The 21,440-nt window shown below is 42.3% G+C and overlaps 1 protein-coding gene across 1 annotated transcript in view; it reads right to left on the bottom strand.

The window, feature by feature from the left end:
* LOC116319865 (disks large homolog 4-like) overlaps positions 1–21,440 on the bottom strand; it is a 92,731-nt gene that overhangs the window by 9,013 nt on the left and 62,278 nt on the right. The window contains exons 13-14 of the mRNA XM_039608852.1: positions 1,672–1,774; positions 674–770 (exon numbers count right to left, since the gene is read on the bottom strand). Of these exons, the coding sequence (XP_039464786.1) occupies positions 674–770; positions 1,672–1,774 (200 nt within the window). The remainder of the gene's footprint in view (positions 1–673; positions 771–1,671; positions 1,775–21,440) is intronic.

The following is a 21,440-nucleotide window of genomic DNA, read 5'->3' as shown; positions in this document are numbered from 1 at the left end:
GGACTCCAGTCACCCCAGCCATAAACTGTTCAGACTACTTCCATCAGGAAGGAGGTTCTGCAGCATCCGGTCCCGTACCAGCAGACTGAGAGACACATGTGATGTGACAATAAAAGTGATTTGATTTTTATATGTATTATATACCTTATAATTCTACTGTTGTTTATAACTGTTTCTATTGATTTTAATGTACTCTACTGATCTGTTCTGTGGATGTTTGTCCGTCTGGTCTCTGCTGTGTAGAGAGAAACGTGTCTTTACTGAGGATAAACCGCTCACACTCATAAACGTGGTGTCTGTGTTTCAGGGGGCAGAGCAGCTCGACCACTAATCAGAAGGTTGTTGGTTCGAGCCCCGGCTGCTCCACTCTGCATTCAAACATCCTTGGAGAAGATCTTAAACTCTGAGGTGCTCCTGATAGGTTCATGATTTAGATTTGTTGGTAAAGGAATTTTCTGCTGGATGCATCCATCTCTGAATCTAGATGGTTAATGGTTACAGCTGAGTGACACATGATGGAGTAAAGCACACCTGTTCACAGGTGTCATGACTGTGAGGTCATTCTGACTCATTCACAGTAGGAACAGGTGAATGAGGCCGGGCGTGCTGCCCTGAGGAAACCTGGTCCAGGTGTCTCAGTGTGGAGGAAGTGTTACAGGTGAGCTCAGGTTACCTGATGTAGAAGGTGCGGCTGTTCCTCAGACTGCCGGACGAGCTGTTCATCATCTGCTCCCTCAGGTCGTGGATCTTTGCCTCGAAGCGACTGTACTCTGAAAACACACACACTCAGAGTTTAACAGGGTCGAAGGTCACACAGGTACAAGGGTCACATGATCAGACGTTGTTACACACAGTGAGCAGGACCAACCATCAGCATCAGTGCAGGCCAATCACAGCTCACAGATGGATCAGGAGACTCTGCTGTTTGTCAATATGTGCACTTGTGATACATCATCAGTGACCCAAACCCTACTTTTCCAATTCAAAGTAGCATCAAGCCAAGTAAGCTCAAAATTCCCGGATGTGTTCTGGCTCCACCTGTTTTATCCAGCATGCATCGGTGGTGACTTGTGTGGACTTAGTGCAGCCACGTATCCCAGAATGCATTTCATCCAAAACTCAAACATGGCAATGGCGGAGAACACAGCTAAAAAGACAGCAGCTGTCCATTGTCAGGTTTGAGTGTCTACTAAAATGAAATAAAAGCATCCTAACATCTGTTTGTTTTTATTCAGGCACACGTGTGTACTATTCTTATTAATGAGAGGAAGCCTGTGTTTCTGTCATGTAGTGATTGTGCTTAACTGTATGAAGCTTATTAGACATTATGAGACAGATCACACATAAAAGCCAATTTTGCCAAAGTGCTTGAGATACTTTTATGAGTTATCTTTTTTTCTTTAAAAAGTCGACTACATCATGTGTAATTTCCATTGCAAATATAAACACAGTTAAATGAAGAGGGGATGGCAGTAAAAACCGTGATGTGCTGTTCCAATTGTAGAACGATGGTGCTGCGTTCTCGTGCTCTCGGGACCTCCGGACTCCTGTGTGCACTTAAGAAGTGCGGACTACTGAGAACGCGAGTACGGACTCGCATACTTGAATATTGACAAGCAGCCCCTGTGTGTGTGTGTGTGTGTGTGTGTGTGTGTGTGTGTGTGTCCTCACCCTCAGGTCTGTACTGTGCTACTATGGTAACAGTCTGCCCGGCGTTCTTCAGAGCTGCTGCTGCCTGCTCATGTGTGGCATACCTGAGGTCCACCCCGTTCACCTGCACACACACACACACACACACACACAGGTTAGATGAGTGGATCTGTGGTCAGTACCTCTGCCTGACCAGCAGGGGGCAGCCTGGTTACACTTTTGTTTCTGCTGGTTACAAACTGATCTGTGACTGAGGACCAGAGCCGATGTAACACCAGACAAGTTACTCATTAGAGTACTCTGATTACTTTTCTGTTGTAGATGAGTTTAAGATTCTAAAGTACAGTGGAACCCCAACTTACGAACACCCTATGTAACGAAAAATTCACGTTACGAAGGCACTGAACGGCAATATTTCTGCCCGTGGTACGGCAAAATGCCCGAGTAATGAAATCCGCTGGCTCTGATTGGCTGAGCCTACAATGTCCACAATGCCTTCCGAATCATGTGACAACTCCTTGGCTTCCGTGATTGCGCTTCGCTGTTCCACTTGAATGACGTATTGTTGTTCTAGTTAGCAATTAGCCTATAGCCTATCGTTCAGCATCGCCTCACTCAAAAGGCGCCATGGGTGCTTCAACTTACGAAAATTTTCAATTTACGAAAGACCCTCGGGAACGAAATAATTTCGTAAGTCGGGGTTCCACTGTATTCCTATTATTTTGTACTTCATGTTTTCATGAGTTACTTTGAGCTAAACATGATCAATAACTAACCAGGTGTTAGCTGTAAACACCTGGTGGAGTTATTGATCATGTTTTTCTCTAAATAACTCAACTGCTCTGTACTGAAGACCTGCTGTGTGCGTATTCAATTCAATTCAATTCAGTTTTATTTATATAGCGACAAATCACAACAAAAGTCACCTCAAGGAATTGAGTTGTGTATATTACACTCACAGGATCTGTGTGTGTGTGTTTGTGTGTATTACACTGAGGATCTGTGTGTGTTTGTGTGTATTACACTGAGGATCTGTGTGTGTTTGTGTGTGTGTTTGTGTGTATTACACTGAGGATCTGTGTGTGTGTGTTTGTGTGTATTACACTGAGGATCTGTGTGTGTGTTTGTGTGTATTACACTGAGGATCTGTGTGTGTTTGTGTGTGTGTTTGTGTGTATTACACTGAGGATCTGTGTGTGTGTGTGTGTATTACACTGAGGATCTGTGTGTGTGTTTGTGTGTATTACACTGAGGATCTGTGTGTGTGTGTGTGTGTGTATTACACTGAGGATCTGTGTGTGTTTGTGTGTATTACACTGAGGATCTGTTTCTGTGTGTGTGTATTACACTGAGGATCTGTGTGTGTGTGTGTGTATTACACTGAGGATCTGTGTGTGTGTTTGTGTGTATTACACTGAGGATCTGTGTGTGTGTGTGTGTATTACACTGAGGATCTGTGTGTGTGTTTGTGTGTATTACACTGAGGATCTGTGTGTGTGTGTGTGTGTATTACACTGAGGATCTGTGTGTGTGTTTGTGTGTATTACACTGAGGATCTGTGTGTGTGTGTGTGTGTTTGTGTGTATTACACTGAGGATCTGTGTGTGTTTGTGTGTATTACACTGAGGATCTGTGTGTGTGTGTGTGTATTACACTGAGGATCTGTGTGTGTGTTTGTGTGTATTACACTGAGGATCTGTGTGTGTGTGTGTGTGTGTGTATTACACTGAGGATCTGTGTGTGTTTGTGTGTATTACACTGAGGATCTGTGTGTGTTTGTGTGTATTACACTGAGGATCTGTGTGTGTTTGTGTGTGTGTTTGTGTGTATTACACTGAGGATCTGTGTGTGTGTGTTTGTGTGTATTACACTGAGGATCTGTGTGTGTTTGTGTGTATTACACTGAGGATCTGTGTGTGTTTGTGTGTGTGTTTGTGTGTATTACACTGAGGATCTGTGTGTGTGTGTGTGTATTACACTGAGGATCTGTGTGTGTGTTTGTGTGTATTACACTGAGGATCTGTGTGTGTGTGTGTGTGTGTATTACACTGAGGATCTGTGTGTGTTTGTGTGTATTACACTGAGGATCTGTGTGTGTGTGTTTGTGTGTATTACACTGAGGATCTGTGTGTGTGTGTGTGTATTACACTGAGGATCTGTGTGTGTGTTTGTGTGTATTACACTGAGGATCTGTGTGTGTGTGTTTGTGTGTATTACACTGAGGATCTGTGTGTGTGTGTGTGTGTATTACACTGAGGATCTGTGTGTGTGTGTTTTGTGTGTATTACACTGAGATCTGTGTGTGTGTTTGTGTGTATTACACTGAGGATCTGTGTGTGTTTGTGTGTGTGTTTGTGTGTATTACACTGAGGATCTGTGTGTGTGTGTGTGTATTACACTGAGGATCTGTGTGTGTGTTTGTGTGTATTACACTGAGGATCTGTGTGTGTGTGTGTGTGTATTACACTGAGGATCTGTGTGTGTTTGTGTGTATTACACTGAGGATCTGTGTGTGTGTGTTTGTGTGTATTACACTGAGGATCTGTGTGTGTGTGTGTGTATTACACTGAGGATCTGTGTGTGTGTGTGTGTATTACACTGAGGATCTGTGTGTGTGTGTGTGTGTGTATTACACTGAGGATCTGTGTGTGTGTGTGTGTATTACACTGAGGATCTGTGTGTGTGTGTTGTGTGTATTACACTGAGGATCTGTGTGTGTGTGTGTGTATTACACTGAGGATCTGTGTGTGTGTGTGTGTGTATTACACTGAGGATCTGTGTGTGTGTTGTGTGTATTACACTGAGGATCTGTGTGTGTGTGTGTGTGTATTACACTGAGGATCTGTGTGTGTGTTGTGTGTATTACACTGAGGATCTGTGTGTGTGTGTGTGTGTGTGTGTTTGTGTGTATTACACTGAGGATCTGTGTGTGTTTGTGTGTATTACACTGAGGATCTGTGTGTGTGTGTGTGTGTATTACACTGAGGATCTGTGTGTGTGTTTGTGTGTATTACACTGAGGATCTGTGTGTGTGTGTTTGTGTGTATTACACTGAGGATCTGTGTGTTTGTGTGTATTACACTGAGGATCTGTGTGTGTGTGTGTGTGTGTGTATTACACTGAGGATCTGTGTGTGTTTGTGTGTATTACACTGAGGATCTGTGTGTGTGTGTGTGTGTATTACACTGAGGATCTGTGTGTGTTTTGTGTGTATTACACTGAGGATCTGTGTGTGTGTGTGTGTATTACACTGAGGATCTGTGTGTGTTTGTTTGTGTGTATTACACTGAGGATCTGTGTGTGTGTGTGTGTATTACACTGAGGATCTGTGTGTGTTTGTTTGTGTGTATTACACTGAGGATCTGTGTGTGTTTGTTTGTGTGTATTACACTGAGGATCTGTGTGTGTGTGTTTGTGTGTATTACACTGAGGATCTGTGTGTGTGTGTGTGTTTGTGTGTATTACACTGAGGATCTGTGTGTGTGTTTGTGTGTATTACACTGAGGATCTGTGTGTGTGTTTGTGTGTATTACACTGAGGATCTGTGTGTGTGTGTTTGTGTGTATTACACTGAGGATCTGTGTGTGTGTGTGTGTATTACACTGAGGATCTGTGTGTGTGTGTGTTTGTGTGTATTACACTGTGTGTGTGTTGTTTGTGTATTACACTGAGGATCTGTGTGTGTGTGTTTGTGTGTATTACACTGAGGATCTGTGTGTGTGTTTGTGTGTATTACACTGAGGATCTGTGTGTGTGTGTTTGTGTGTATTACACTGAGGATCTGTGTGTGTTTGTGTGTATTATTACTGAGGATCTGTGTGTGTGTGTGTTTGTGTATTACACTGAGGATCTGTGTGTGTGTGTGTGTATTACACTGAGGATCTGTGTGTGTGTGTGTGTGTATTACACTGAGGATCTGTGTGTGTGTGTGTGTGTATTACACTGAGGATCTGTGTGTGTGTTTGTGTGTATTACACTGAGGATCTGTGTGTGTGTGTGTGTGTATTACACTGATCTGTGTGTGTGTGATCTGAGGATCTGTGTGTGTGTGTTTGTGTGTATTACACTGAGGATCTGTGTGTGTGTGTGTGTATTACACTGAGATCTGTGTGTGTGTGTGTGTGTATTACACTGAGGATCTGTGTGTGTGTGTGTGTGTGTATTATTACTGAGATCTCTGTGTGTGTGTTGTGTGTATTACACTGAGGATCTGTGTGTGTGTTTGTGTGTATTACACTGAGGATCTGTGTGTGTGTGTGTGTGTGTATTACACTGAGGATCTGTGTGTGTGTGTTTGTGTGTATTACACTGAGGATCTGTGTGTGTGTGTGTTTGTGTGTATTACACTGAGGATCTGTGTGTGTGTGTGTGTGTATTACACTGAGGATCTGTGTGTGTGTTTGTGTGTATTACACTGAGGATCTGTGTGTGTGTGTTTGTGTGTATTACACTGAGGATCTGTGTGTGTGTGTTTGTGTGTATTACACTGAGGATCTGTGTGTGTGTGTGTGTATTACACTGAGGATCTGTGTGTGTGTGTTTGTGTGTATTACACTGAGGATCTGTGTGTGTGTTTGTGTGTATTACACTGAGGATCTGTGTGTGTGTGTTGTGTATTACACTGAGGATCTGTGTGTGTGTGTTTGTGTGTATTACACTGAGGATCTGTGTGTGTGTTTGTGTGTATTACACTGAGGATCTGTGTGTGTGTGTTTGTGTGTATTACACTGAGGATCTGTGTGTTTGTGTGTATTACACTGAGGATCTGTGTGTGTGTTTGTGTGTATTACACTGAGGATCTGTGTGTGTGTGTGTTTGTGTGTATTACACTGAGGATCTGTGTGTGTGTGTTTGTGTGTATTACACTGAGGATCTGTGTGTGTGTGTTTGTGTGTGTATTACACTGAGGATCTGTGTGTGTGTGTTTGTGTGTATTACACTGAGATCTGTGTGTGTGTGTTTGTGTGTATTACACTGAGGATCTGTGTGTGTTTGTGTGTATTACACTGAGGATCTGTGTGTGTTTGTGTGTATTACACTGAGGATCTGTGTGTGTGTGTGTTTGTGTGTATTACACTGAGGATCTGTGTGTGTGTGTTTGTGTGTATTACACTGAGGATCTGTGTGTGTGTGTTTGTGTGTATTACACTGAGGATCTGTGTGTGTGTGTTTGTGTGTATTACACTGAGGATCTGTGTGTGTGTGTGTTTGTGTATTACACTGAGGATCTGTGTGTGTGTGTGTTTGTGTGTATTACACTGAGGATCTGTGTGTGTGTTTGTGTGTATTACACTGAGGATCTGTGTGTGTGTGTGTGTTTGTGTGTATTACACTGAGGATCTGTGTGTGTTTGTGTGTATTACACTGAGGATCTGTGTGTGTGTTGTGTGTATTACACTGAGGATCTGTGTGTGTGTGTTTGTGTGTATTACACTGAGGATCTGTGTGTGTTTGTGTGTATTACACTGAGGATCTGTGTGTGTTTGTGTGTATTACACTGAGGATCTGTGTGTGTGTGTTTGTGTGTATTACACTGAGGATCTGTGTGTGTGTGTTTGTGTGTATTACACTGAGGATCTGTGTGTGTGTGTTTGTGTGTATTACACTGAGGATCTGTGTGTGTGTGTGTGTGTATTACACTGAGGATCTGTGTGTGTGTGTGTGTATTACACTGAGGATCTGTGTGTGTGTGTGTGTGTATTACACTGAGGATCTGTGTGTTTGTGTGTATTACACTGAGGATCTGTGTGTGTGTGTTTGTGTATTACACTGAGGATCTGTGTGTGTGTGTTTGTGTGTATTACACTGAGGATCTGTGTGTGTGTTTGTGTGTATTACACTGAGGATCTGTGTGTGTTTGTGTGTATTACACTGAGGATCTGTGTGTGTGTTTTTGTGTGTATTACACTGAGGATCTGTGTGTGTTGTGTGTATTACACTGAGGATCTGTGTGTGTGTGTTTGTGTGTATTACACTGAGGATCTGTGTGTGTGTGTTTGTGTGTATTACACTGAGGATCTGTGTGTGTTTGTGTGTATTACACTGAGGATCTGTGTGTGTGTGTTTGTGTGTATTACACTGAGGATCTGTGTGTGTGTGTTTGTGTGTATTACACTGAGGATCTGTGTGTGTGTGTTTGTGTGTATTACACTGAGGATCTGTGTGTGTGTGTGTGTATTACACTGAGGATCTCTGTGTGTGTTTGTGTGTATTACACTGAGGATCTGTGTGTGTTTGTTTGTGTGTATTACACTGAGGATCTGTGTGTGTGTGTTTGTGTGTATTACACTGAGGATCTGTGTGTGTTTGTGTGTATTACACTGAGGATCTGTGTGTGTGTGTGTGTGTGTATTACACTGAGGATCTGTGTGTGTGTGTTTGTGTGTATTACACTGAGGATCTGTGTGTGTTTGTGTGTATTACACTGAGGATCTGTGTGTGTGTGTTTGTGTGTATTACACTGAGGATCTGTGTGTGTTTGTGTGTATTACACTGAGGATCTGTGTGTGTGTGTTTGTGTGTATTACACTGAGGATCTGTGTGTGTTTGTGTGTATTACACTGAGGATCTGTGTGTGTGTGTGTATTACACTGAGGATCTGTGTGTGTTTGTGTGTATTACACTGAGGATCTGTGTGTGTTTGTGTGTATTACACTGAGGATCTGTGTGTGTGTTTGTGTGTATTACACTGAGGATCTGTGTGTGTTTGTGTGTGTGTTTGTGTGTATTACACTGAGGATCTGTGTGTGTGTGTTTGTGTGTATTACACTGAGGATCTGTGTGTGTGTGTTTGTGTATTACACTGAGGATCTGTGTGTGTGTGTTTGTGTGTATTACACTGAGGATCTGTGTGTGTGTGTTTGTGTGTATTACACTGAGGATCTGTGTGTGTTTTGTGTGTGTATTACACTGAGGATCTGTGTGTGTGTGTGTGTGTGTATTACACTGAGGATCTGTGTCTGTGTGTTTGTGTGTATTACACTGAGGATCTGTGTGTGTGTGTTTGTGTGTATTACACTGAGGATCTGTGTGTGTGTGTTTGTGTGTATTACACTGAGGATCTGTGTGTGTGTGTTTGTGTGTATTACACTGAGGATCTGTGTGTTGTGTGTATTACACTGAGGATCTGTGTGTGTTTGTGTGTGTGTTTGTGTGTATTACACTGAGGATCTGTGTGTGTGTGTTTGTGTGTATTACACTGAGGATCTGTGTGTGTTTGTGTGTATTACACTGAGGATCTGAGGATGTGTGTGTTTGTGTGTATTACACTGAGGATCTGTGTGTGTGTTTGTGTGTATTACACTGAGGATGTGTGTGTGTGTGTGTGTGTGTGTGTATTACACTGAGGATCTGTGTGTGTTTGTGTGTATTACACTGAGGATCTGTGTGTGTGTGTGTGTGTATTACACTGAGGATCTGTGTGTGTGTTTGTGTGTATTACACTGAGGATCTGTGTGTGTGTGTGTGTATTACACTGAGGATCTGTGTGTGTTTGTTTGTGTGTATTACACTGAGGATCTGTGTGTGTGTGTGTGTGTATTACACTGAGGATCTGTGTGTGTGTGTGTGTGTGTATTACACTGAGGATCTGTGTGTGTTTGTTTGTGTGTATTACACTGAGATGTGTGTGTGTGTGTGTGTGTGTATTACACTGAGGATCTGTGTGTGTGTGTGTGTATTACACTGAGGATCTGTGTGTGTTTGTTTGTGTGTATTACACTGAGGATCTGTGTGTGTGTGTGTGTGTGTGTATTACACTGAGGATCTGTGTGTGTGTGTGTGTATTACACTGAGGATCTGTGTGTGTGTGTGTGTGTATTACACTGAGGATCTGTGTGTGTGTTTGTGTGTATTACACTGAGGATCTGTGTGTGTGTGTGTGTGTATTACACTGAGGATCTGTGTGTGTTTGTTTGTGTGTATTACACTGAGGATCTGTGTGTGTGTTTGTGTGTATTACACTGAGGATCTGTGTGTGTGTGTGTTGTGTGTATTACACTGAGGATCTGTGTGTGTGTGCGTGTATTACACTGAGGATCTGTGTGTGTGTGTGTGTTTGTGTGTATTACACTGAGGATCTGTGTGTGTGTGTTTGTGTGTATTACACTGAGGATCTGTGTGTGTGTGTTTGTGTGTATTACACTGAGGATCTGTGTGTGTGTTTGTGTGTATTACACTGAGGATCTGTGTGTGTGTGTGTGTGTGTATTACACTGAGGATCTGTGTGTGTGTTGTGTGTATTACACTGAGGATCTGTGTGTGTGTGTGTGTGTATTACACTGAGGATCTGTGTGTGTGTGTGTTTGTGTGTATTACACTGAGGATCTGTGTGTGTGTTTGTGTGTATTACACTGAGGATCTGTGTGTGTGTGTGTGTGTGTGTATTACACTGAGGATCTGTGTGTGTGTTTGTGTGTATATTACACTGAGGATCTGTGTGTGTGTTGTGTGTATTACACTGAGGATCTGTGTGTGTGTGTGTGTGTGTATTACACTGAGGATCTGTGTGTGTGTGTGTGTTTGTGTGTATTACACTGAGGATCTGTGTGTGTGTTTGTGTGTATTACACTGAGGATCTGTGTGTGTGTTTGTGTGTATTACACTGAGGATCTGTGTGTGTGTGTGTTTGTGTGTATTACACTGAGGATCTGTGTGTGTGTGTGTTTGTGTGTATTACACTGAGGATCTGTGTGTGTGTGTGTGTGTGTGTATTACACTGAGGATCTGTGTGTGTGTGTGTGTGTATTACACTGAGGATCTGTGTGTGTGTTTGTGTGTATTACACTGAGGATCTGTGTGTGTGTGTGTGTGTGTATTACACTGAGGATCTGTGTGTGTGTGTGTGTGTGTGTTACACTGAGGATCTGTGTGTGTGTTTGTGTGTATTACACTGAGGATCTGTGTGTGTGTTTGTGTGTGTATTACACTGAGGATCTGTGTGTGTGTTTGTGTGTATTACACTGAGGATCTGTGTGTGTGTGTGTTTGTGTGTATTACACTGAGGATCTGTGTGTGTGTGTGTGTGTGTGTATTACACTGAGGATCTGTGTGTGTGTGTGTGTATTACACTGAGATCTGTGTGTGTGTGTGTGTGTGTATTACACTGAGGATCTGTGTGTGTGTGTGTTTGTGTGTATTACACTGAGGATCTGTGTGTGTGTGTTTGTGTGTATTACACTGAGGATCTGTGTGTGTGTTTGTGTGTATTACACTGAGGATCTGTGTGTGTGTGTGTGTTTGTGTGTATTACACTGAGCATCATGTGTGTGTGTGTTTGTGTGTATTACACTGAGGATCTGTGTGTGTGTGTTTGTGTGTATTACACTGAGGATCTGTGTGTGTGTGTGTTTGTGTGTATTACACTGAGGATCTGTGTGTGTGTGTGTGTATTACACTGAGGATCTGTGTGTGTGTGTGTGTGTATTACACTGAGGATCTGTGTGTGTGTGTGTGTGTATTACACTGAGGATCTGTGTGTGTGTTTGTGTGTATTACACTGAGGATCTGTGTGTGTGTGTGTGTGTATTACACTGAGGATCTGTGTGTGTGTGTGTTTGTGTGTATTACACTGAGGATCTGTGTGTGTGTTTGTGTGTATTACACTGAGGATCTGTGTGTGTGTTTGTGTGTATTACACTGAGGATCTGTGTGTGTGTGTGTGTGTATTACACTGAGGATCTCTGTGTGTGTGTGTTTGTGTGTATTACACTGAGGATCTGTGTGTGTTTGTGTGTATTACACTGAGGATCTGTGTGTGTGTGTTTGTGTGTATTACACTGAGGATCTGTGTGTGTGTGTTTGTGTGTATTACACTGAGGATCTGTGTGTGTTTGTGTGTATTACACTGAGGATCTGTGTGTGTGTGTTTGTGTGTATTACACTGAGGATCTGTGTGTGTTTGTGTGTATTACACTGAGGATCTGTGTGTGTGTGTGTATTACACTGAGGATCTGTGTGTGTTTGTGTGTATTACACTGAGGATCTGTGTGTGTTTGTGTGTATTACACTGAGGATCTGTGTGTGTTTGTGTGTATTACACTGAGGATCTGTGTGTGTGTGTTTGTGTGTATTACACTGAGGATCTGTGTGTGTGTGTGTTTGTGTGTATTACACTGAGGATCTGTGTGTGTGTGTTTGTGTGTATTACACTGAGGATCTGTGTGTGTGTGTTTGTGTGTATTACACTGAGGATCTGTGTGTTTGTGTGTATTACACTGAGGATCTGTGTGTGTGTGTTTGTGTGTATTACACTGAGGATCTGTGTGTGTGTGTGTATTACACTGAGGATGTGTGTGTGTGTTTGTGTGTATTACACTGAGGATCTGTGTGTGTGTGTTTGTGTGTATTACACTGAGGATGTGTGTGTGTGTTTGTGTGTATTACACTGAGGATCTGTGTGTGTGTGTTTGTGTGTATTACACTGAGGATCTGTGTGTGTTTGTGTGTATTACACTGAGGATCTGTGTGTGTGTGTGTGTGTGTATTACACTGAGGATCTGTGTCTGTGTGTTTGTGTGTATTACACTGAGGATCTGTGTGTGTGTGTTTGTGTGTATTACACTGAGGATCTGTGTGTGTGTGTGTTTGTGTGTATTACACTGAGGATCTGTGTGTGTGTGTGTATTTGTGTGTATTACACTGAGGATCTGTGTGTGTTTGTGTGTATTACACTGAGGATCTGTGTGTGTTTGTGTGTGTGTTTGTGTGTATTACACTGAGGATCTGTGTGTGTGTTTGTGTGTATTACACTGAGGATCTGTGTGTGTGTTTGTGTGTATTACACTGAGGATCTGTGTGTGTTTGTGTGTGTGTTGTGTGTATTACACTGAGGATCTGTGTGTGTGTGTGTGTGTATTACACTGAGGATCTGTGTGTGTGTTTGTGTGTATTACACTGAGGATCTGTGTGTGTGTTTGTGTGTATTACACTGAGGATCTGTGTGTGTGTGTGTGTGTGTGTGTATTACACTGAGGATCTGTGTGTGTGTTGTGTGTATTACACTGAGGATCTGTGTGTGTGTGTTTGTGTGTATTACACTGAGGATCTGTGTGTGTGTGTGTGTATTACACTGAGGATCTGTGTGTGTGTTTGTGTGTATTACACTGAGGATCTGATGTGTTGTGTGTGTGTGTGTGTGTGTATTACACTGAGGATCTGTGTGTGTGTGTGTGTATTACACTGAGGATCTGTGTGTGTTTGTGTGTATTACACTGAGGATCTGTGTGTGTGTTTGTGTGTATTACACTGAGGATCTGTGTGTGTGTGTGTGTATTACACTGAGGATCTGTGTGTGTGTTTGTGTGTATTACACTGAGGATCTGTGTGTGTGTGTGTGTGTGTGTGTGTATTATTACACTGAGGATCTGTGTGTTGTGTGTATTACACTGAGGATCTGTGTGTGTGTGTGTGTTTGTGTGTATTACACTGAGGATCTGTGTGTGTGTGTGTATTACACTGAGGATCTGTGTGTGTGTGTTTGTGTGTATTACACTGAGGATCTGTGTGTGTGTGTGTGTGTGTATTACACTGAGGATCTGTGTGTGTGTTTGTGTGTATTACACTGAGGATCTGTGTGTGTGTGTGTGTGTGTATTACACTGAGGATCTGTGTGTGTGTTTGTGTGTATTACACTGAGGATCTGTGTGTGTGTGTGTGTGTGTATTACACTGAGGATCTGTGTGTGTGTGTTTGTGTGTATTACACTGAGGATCTGTGTGTGTGTGTGTGTGTATTACACTGAGGATCTGTGTGTGTGTGTTTGTGTGTATTACACTGAGGATCTGTGTGTGTTTGTGTGTATTACACTGAGGATCTGTGTGTGTGTGTTTGTGTGTATTACACTGAGGATCTGTGTGTGTGTTTGTGTGTATTACACTGAGATCTGTGTGTGTGTGTGTGTGTGTATTACACTGAGATCTGTGTGTGTGTGTGTGTGTATTACACTGAGGATCTGTGTGTGTGTGTTTGTGTGTATTACACTGAGGATCTGTGTGTGTGTGTGTTTGTGTGTATTACACTGAGGATCTGTGTGTGTGTTTGTGTGTATTACACTGAGGATCTGTGTGTGTGTGTGTGTGTGTATTACACTGAGGATCTGTGTGTGTGTGTGTTGTGTGTATTACACTGAGGATCTGTGTGTGTGTGTGTGTGTATTACACTGAGGATCTGTGTGTGTGTGTGTGTATTACACTGAGATCTGTGTGTGTGTGTGTGTATTACTGAGAGATCTGTGTGTGTGTGTGTGTATTACACTGAGGATCTGTGTGTGTTTGTTTGTGTGTATTACACTGAGGATCTGTGTGTGTGTTGTGTGTATTACACTGAGGATCTGTGTGTGTGTGTTTGTGTGTATTACACTGAGATCTGTGTGTGTGTGTGTGTATTACACTGAGGATCTGTGTGTGTGTTTGTGTGTATTACACTGAGGATCTGTGTGTGTGTGTGTGTGTATTACACTGAGGATCTGTGTGTGTGTGTTTGTGTGTATTACACTGAGGATCTGTGTGTGTTTGTGTGTATTACACTGAGGATCTGTGTGTGTGTGTTGTGTGTATTACACTGAGGATCTGTGTGTGTGTTTGTGTGTATTACACTGAGGATCTGTGTGTGTGTGTTTTTGTGTATTACACTGAGGATCTGTGTGTGTGTTGTGTGTATTACACTGAGGATCTGTGTGTGTGTGTTTGTGTGTATTACACTGAGGATCTGTGTGTGTGTGTGTGTATTACACTGAGGATCTGTGTGTGTGTGTGTGTGTGTATTACACTGAGGATCTGTGTGTGTGTGTGTGTGTATTACACTGAGGATCTGTGTGTGTGTTTGTGTGTATTACACTGAGGATCTGTGTGTGTGTGTGTTGTGTGTATTACACTGAGGATCTGTGTGTGTGTGTTTGTGTGTATTACACTGAGGATGTGTGTGTGTTTGTGTGTATTACACTGAGGATCTGTGTGTGTGTGTGTGTATTACACTGAGGATCTGTGTGTGTGTGTGTTTGTGTGTATTACACTGAGGATCTGTGTGTGTGTTTGTGTGTATTACACTGAGGATCTGTGTGTGTGTGTGTGTGTGTATTACACTGAGGATCTGTGTGTGTGTGTGTTGTGTGTATTACACTGAGGATCTGTGTGTGTGTGTTTTGTGTATTACACTGAGGATCTGTGTGTGTGTGTTTGTGTGTATTACACTGAGGATGTGTGTGTGTGTGTGTATTACACTGAGGATCTGTGTGTGTGTGTGTTTGTGTGTATTACACTGAGCATCTGTGTGTGTGTGTGTGTGTATTACACTGAGGATCTGTGTGTGTGTGTTTGTGTGTATTACACTGAGGATCTGTGTGTGTGTGTGTGTGTGTTATTACACTGAGATCTGTGTGTGTGTGTGTGTGTATTACACTGAGGATCTGTGTGTGTGTGTGTTGTGTGTATTACACTGAGGATCTGTGTGTGTGTGTGTGTGTTTGTGTGTATTACACTGAGGATCTGTGTGTGTGTTTGTGTGTATTACACTGAGGATCTGTGTGTGTGTGTGTGTTGTGTGTATTACACTGAGGATCTGTGTGTGTGTGTTTGTGTGTATTACACTGAGGATCTGTGTGTGTGTTTGTGTGTATTACACTGAGGATCTGTGTGTGTGTGTTTGTGTGTATTACACTGAGGATCTGTGTGTGTGTTTGTGTGTATTACACTGAGGATCTGTGTGTGTGTGTGTTTGTGTGTATTACACTGAGGATCTGTGTGTGTGTGTTTGTGTGTATTACACTGAGCATCTGTGTGTGTGTGTGTTGTGTGTATTACACTGAGGATCTGTGTGTGTGTGTGTTTGTGTGTATTACACTGAGGATCTGTGTGTGTGTGTTTTGTGTGTATTACACTGAGGATCTGTGTGTGTGTGTGTGTTGTGTGTATTACACTGAGGATCTGTGTGTGTGTGTTTGTGTATTACACTGAGGATCTGTGTGTGTGTGTTTGTGTGTATTACACTGAGGATCTGTGTGTGTGTGTGTTTGTGTGTATTACACTGAGGATCTGTGTGTGTGTGTTGTGTGTATTACACTGAGGATCTGTGTGTGTGTTTGTGTGTATTACACTGAGATCTGTGTGTGTGTGTGTTTGTGTGTATTACACTGATGATGTGTGTGTTGTGTGTTTGTGTGTATTACACTGAGGATCTGTGTGTGTGTGTTTGTGTGTATTACACTGAGGATCTGTGTGTGTTTGTGTGTATTACACTGAGGATCTGTGTGTGTGTTTGTGTGTATTACACTGAGGATCTGTGTGTGTGTGTTTGTGTGTATTACACTGAGGATCTGTGTGTGTGTTTGTGTGTATTACACTGAGGATCTGTGTGTGTGTGTTTGTGTGTATTACACTGAGGATCTGTGTGTGTGTGTGTGTGTATTACACTGAGGATCTGTGTGTGTGTGTTTGTGTGTATTACACTGAGGATCTGTGTGTGTGTGTATTACACTGAGGATCTGTGTGTGTGTGTTTGTGTGTATTACACTGAGGATCTGTGTGTGTGTGTTTGTGTATTACACTGAGGATCTGTGTGTGTGTGTTTGTGTGTATTACACTGAGGATCTGTGTGTGTGTGTTTGTGTGTATTACACTGAGGATCTGTGTGTGTGTTTGTGTGTATTACACTGAGGATCTGTGTGTGTGTGTTTGTGTGTATTACACTGAGGATCTGTGTGTGTGTTTGTGTGTATTACACTGAGGATCTGTGTGTGTGTGTTTGTGTGTATTACACTGAGGATCTGTGTGTGTGTGTGTGTGTGTATTACACTGAGGATCTGTGTGTGTGTGTTTGTGTGTATTACACTGAGGATCTGTGTGTGTGTGTTTGTGTGTATTACACTGAGGATCTGTGTGTGTTTTGTGTATTACACTGAGGATCTGTGTGTGTGTGTTTGTGTGTATTACACTGAGGATCTGTGTGTGTGTGTGTTTGTGTGTATTACACTGAGATCTGTGTGTGTGTGTTTGTGTGTATTACACTGAGGATCTGTGTGTGTGTTTGTGTGTATTACACTGAGGATCTGTGTGTGTGTGTGTTGTGTGTATTACACTGAGGATCTGTGTGTGTGTGTGTTTGTGTGTATTACACTGAGGATCTGTGTGTGTTGTGTGTATTACACTGAGGATCTGTGTGTGTGTTTGTGTGTATTACACTGAGGATCTGTGTGTGTGTGTTTGTGTGTATTACACTGAGGATCTGTGTGTGTGTGTTTGTGTGTATTACACTGAGAGATCTGTGTGTGTGTTTGTGTGTATTACACTGAGGATCTGTGTGTGTGTGTTTGTGTGTATTACACTGAGGATCTGTGTGTGTGTGTTTGTGTGTATTACACTGAGGATCTGTGTGTGTGTTTGTGTGTATTACACTGAGGATCTGTGTGTGTGTTTGTGTGTATTACACTGAGGATCTGTGTGTGTGTGTTTGTGTGTATTACACTGAGGATCTGTGTGTGTGTGTGTGTTTGTGTATTACACTGAGGATCTGTGTGTGTGTGTGTGTGTATTACACTGAGGATCTGTGTGTTTGTGTGTATTACACTGAGATCTGGATCTGTGTGTGTGTGTGTATTACACTGAGGATCTGTGTGTGTGTTTGTGTGTATTACACTGAGGATCTGTGTGTGTTTGTGTGTATTACACTGAGGATCTGTGTGTGTGTGTTTGTGTGTATTACACTGAGGATCTGTGTGTGTGTGTTGTGTGTATTACACTGAGGATCTGTGTGTGTGTTTGTGTGTATTACACTGAGGATCTGTGTGTGTTTGTGTGTATTACACTGAGGATCTGTGTGTGTGTGTTTGTGTGTATTACACTGAGGATCTGTGTGTGTGTGTTTGTGTGTATTACACTGAGGATCTGTGTGTGTGTGTGTGTATTACACTGAGGATGTGTGTGTGTGTGTGTGTTTGTGTGTATTACACTGAGGATCTGTGTGTGTGTGTTTGTGTGTATTACACTGAGGATCTGTGTGTGTTTGTGTGTATTACACTGAGGATCTGTGTGTGTGTGTTTGTGTGTATTACACTGAGGATCTGTGTGTGTGTGTTTGTGTGTATTACACTGAGGATCTGTGTGTGTTGTGTGTATTACACTGAGGATCTGTGTGTGTGTTGTGTGTATTACACTGAGGATCTGTGTGTGTGTGTTTGTGTGTATTACACTGAGGATCTGTGTGTGTGTGTTTGTGTGTGTATTACACTGAGGATCTGTGTGTGTGTGTGTGTGTATTACACTGAGGATCTGTGTGTGTGTGTTTTGTGTGTATTACACTGAGGATCTGTGTGTGTTTGTGTGTATTACACTGAGGATCTGTGTGTGTGTTTGTGTGTATTACACTGAGGATCTGTGTGTGTGTTTGTGTGTATTACACTGAGGATCTGTGTGTGTTTGTGTGTATTACACTGAGGATCTGTGTGTGTGTGTTTGTGTGTATTACACTGAGGATCTGTGTGTGTGTTTGTGTGTATTACACTGAGGATCTGTGTGTGTGTGTGTGTATTACACTGAGGATCTGTGTGTGTGTGTTTGTGTGTATTACACTGAGGATCTGTGTGTGTGTGTTTGTGTGTATTACACTGAGGATCTGTGTGTGTGTTTGTGTGTATTACACTGAGGATCTGTGTGTGTGTGTTTGTGTGTATTACACTGAGGATCTGTGTGTGTGTGTGTGTGTATTACACTGAGGATCTGTGTGTGTGTTTGTGTGTATTACACTGAGGATCTGTGTGTGTGTGTTTGTGTGTATTACACTGAGGATCTGTGTGTGTGTGTGTGTATTACACTGAGGATCTGTGTGTGTGTGTTTGTGTGTATTACACTGAGGATCTGTGTGTGTGTGTTTGTGTGTATTACACTGAGGATCTGTGTGTGTGTTTGTGTGTATTACACTGAGGATCTGTGTGTGTGTGTTTGTGTGTATTACTGAGATCTGAGGATCTGTGTGTGTGTGTGTTGTGTGTATGTATTACACTGAGGATCTGTGTGTGTGTTTTGTGTATTACACTGAGGATCTGTGTGTGTTGTGTGTATTACACTGAGGATCTGTGTGTGTGTGTTTGTGTGTATTACACTGAGGATCTGTGTGTGTGTGTTTGTGTGTATTACACTGAGGATCTGTGTGTGTGTGTTTGTGTGTATTACACTGAGGATCTGTGTGTGTGTGTTTGTGTGTATTACACTGAGGATCTGTGTGTGTGTGTGTGTGTATTACACTGAGGATGTGTGTGTGTTGTGTGTGTATTACACTGAGGATCTGTGTGTGTGTTTGTGTGTATTACACTGAGGATCTGTGTGTGTGTGTTTGTGTGTATTACACTGAGGATCTGTGTGTGTGTGTTTGTGTGTATTACACTGAGGATCTGTGTGTGTTTGTGTGTATTACACTGAGGATCTGTGTGTGTGTGTTTGTGTGTATTACACTGAGGATCTGTGTGTGTGTGTTTGTGTGTATTACACTGAGGATCTGTGTGTGTGTTTGTGTGTATTACACTGAGGATCTGTGTGTGTGTGTTTGTGTGTATTACACTGAGGATCTGTGTGTGTGTTTGTGTGTATTACACTGAGGATCTGTGTGTGTGTGTTGTGTGTATTACACTGAGGATCTGTGTGTGTGTGTTTGTGTGTATTACACTGAGGATCTGTGTGTGTTTGTGTGTATTACACTGAGGATCTGTGTGTGTGTGTGTGTATTACACTGAGGATCTGTGTGTGTGTGTGTTGTGTGTATTACACTGAGGATCTGTGTGTGTTTGTGTGTATTACACTGAGATCTGATGTGTGTGTGTGTGTTTGTGTGTATTACACTGAGGATCTGTGTGTGTGTTTGTGTGTATTACACTGAGGATCTGTGTGTGTGTGTGTGTATTACACTGAGGATCTGTGTGTGTGTGTTTGTGTGTATTACACTGAGGATGTGTGTGTGTGTGTGTGTTTGTGTGTATTACACTGAGGATCTGTGTGTGTGTGTTTGTGTGTATTACACTGAGGATCTGTGTGTGTGTTTTTGTGTGTATTACACTGAGGATCTGTGTGTGTTTGTGTGTATTACACTGAGGATCTGTGTGTGTGTTTTGTGTGTATTACACTGAGGATCTGTGTGTGTTTGTGTGTGATGTGTGTGTGTATTACACTGAGGATCTGTGTGTGTGTTTTGTGTGTATTACACTGAGGATCTGTGTGTGTGTTTTGTGTGTATTACACTGAGGATCTGTGTGTGTGTTTGTGTGTATTACACTGAGGATCTGTGTGTGTTTGTGTGTATTACACTGAGGATGTGTGTGTGTTTGTGTGTATTACACTGAGGATCTGTGTGTGTGTGTTTGTGTGTATTACACTGAGGATCTGTGTGTGTGTTTGTGTGTATTACACTGAGGATCTGTGTGTGTGTGTGTGTATTACACTGAGGATCTGTGTGTGTGTTTGTGTGTATTACACTGAGGATCTGTGTGTGTGTGTTTGTGTGTATTACACTGAGGATCTGTGTGTGTGTGTGTGTATTACACTGAGGATCTGTGTGTGTGTTTGTGTGTATTACACTGAGGATCTGTGTGTGTGTGTGTGTATTACACTGAGGATCTGTGTGTGTGTGTTTGTGTGTATTACACTGAGGATCTGTGTGTGTGTGTGTGTGTATTACACTGAGGATCTGTGTGTGTGTGTGTGTGTGTATTACACTGAGGATCTGTGTGTGTGTTTGTGTGTATTACACTGAGGATCTCTGTGTGTGTGTGTGTGTGTATTACACTGAGGATGTGTGTGTGTGTGTGTGTATTACACTGAGGATCTGTGTGTGTGTGTTTGTGTGTATTACACTGAGGATCTGTGTGTGTGTGTTTGTGTGTATTACACTGAGGATCTGTGTGTGTGTTTGTGTGTATTACACTGAGGATCTGTGTGTGTGTGTTTGTGTGTATTACACTGAGGATCTGTGTGTGTGTGTGTGTGTATTACACTGAGGATCTGTGTGTTTGTGTGTATTACACTGAGGATCTGTGTGTGTGTGTGTGTATTACACTGAGGACTGAGGATGTGTGTGTGTGATTGTGTGTGTATTACACTGAGGATCTGTGTGTGTGTTTGTGTGTATTACACTGAGGATCTGTGTGTGTTGTGTGTATTACACTGAGGATCTGTGTGTGTGTGTGTGTGTGTATTACACTGAGGATCTGTGTGTGTGTTTGTGTGTATTACACTGAGGATCTGTGTGTGTGTGTGTTGTGTGTATTACACTGAGGATCTGTGTGTGTGTGTGATCTGTGTGTGTGTGTGTGTATTACTGAGGATCTGTGTGTGTGTGTGTGTGTATTACACTGAGGATCTGTGTGTGTGTTTGTGTGTATTACACTGAGGATCTGTGTGTGTGTTGTGTGTATTACACTGAGGATCTGTGTGTGTGTGTTTGTGTGTATTACACTGAGGATCTGTGTGTGTGTGTTTGTGTGTATTACACTGAGGATCTGTGTGTGTGTGTGTGTGTGTGTGTATTACACTGAGGATCTGTGTGTGTGTGTGTGTATTACACTGAGGATCTGTGTGTGTGTTTGTGTGTATTACACTGAGGATCTGTGTGTGTGTGTTTGTGTGTATTACACTGAGGATCTGTGTGTGTGTGTGTGTGTGTATTACACTGAGGATCTGTGTGTGTGTTTGTGTGTATTACACTGAGGATCTGTGTGTGTGTTTGTGTGTATTACACTGAGGATCTGTGTGTGTGTGTGTGTATTACACTGAGAGATCTGTGTGTGTGTTTGTGTGTATTACACTGAGGATCTG

Source organism: Oreochromis aureus, linkage group 3, assembly GCF_013358895.1.
Source record: "Oreochromis aureus strain Israel breed Guangdong linkage group 3, ZZ_aureus, whole genome shotgun sequence".
In the NCBI taxonomy this organism is placed as follows: Eukaryota; Metazoa; Chordata; class Actinopteri; order Cichliformes; family Cichlidae; genus Oreochromis; species Oreochromis aureus.
Note: the sequence above shows the minus strand (reverse complement) of the source record. Positions and strands in the feature narration are given on the sequence as shown.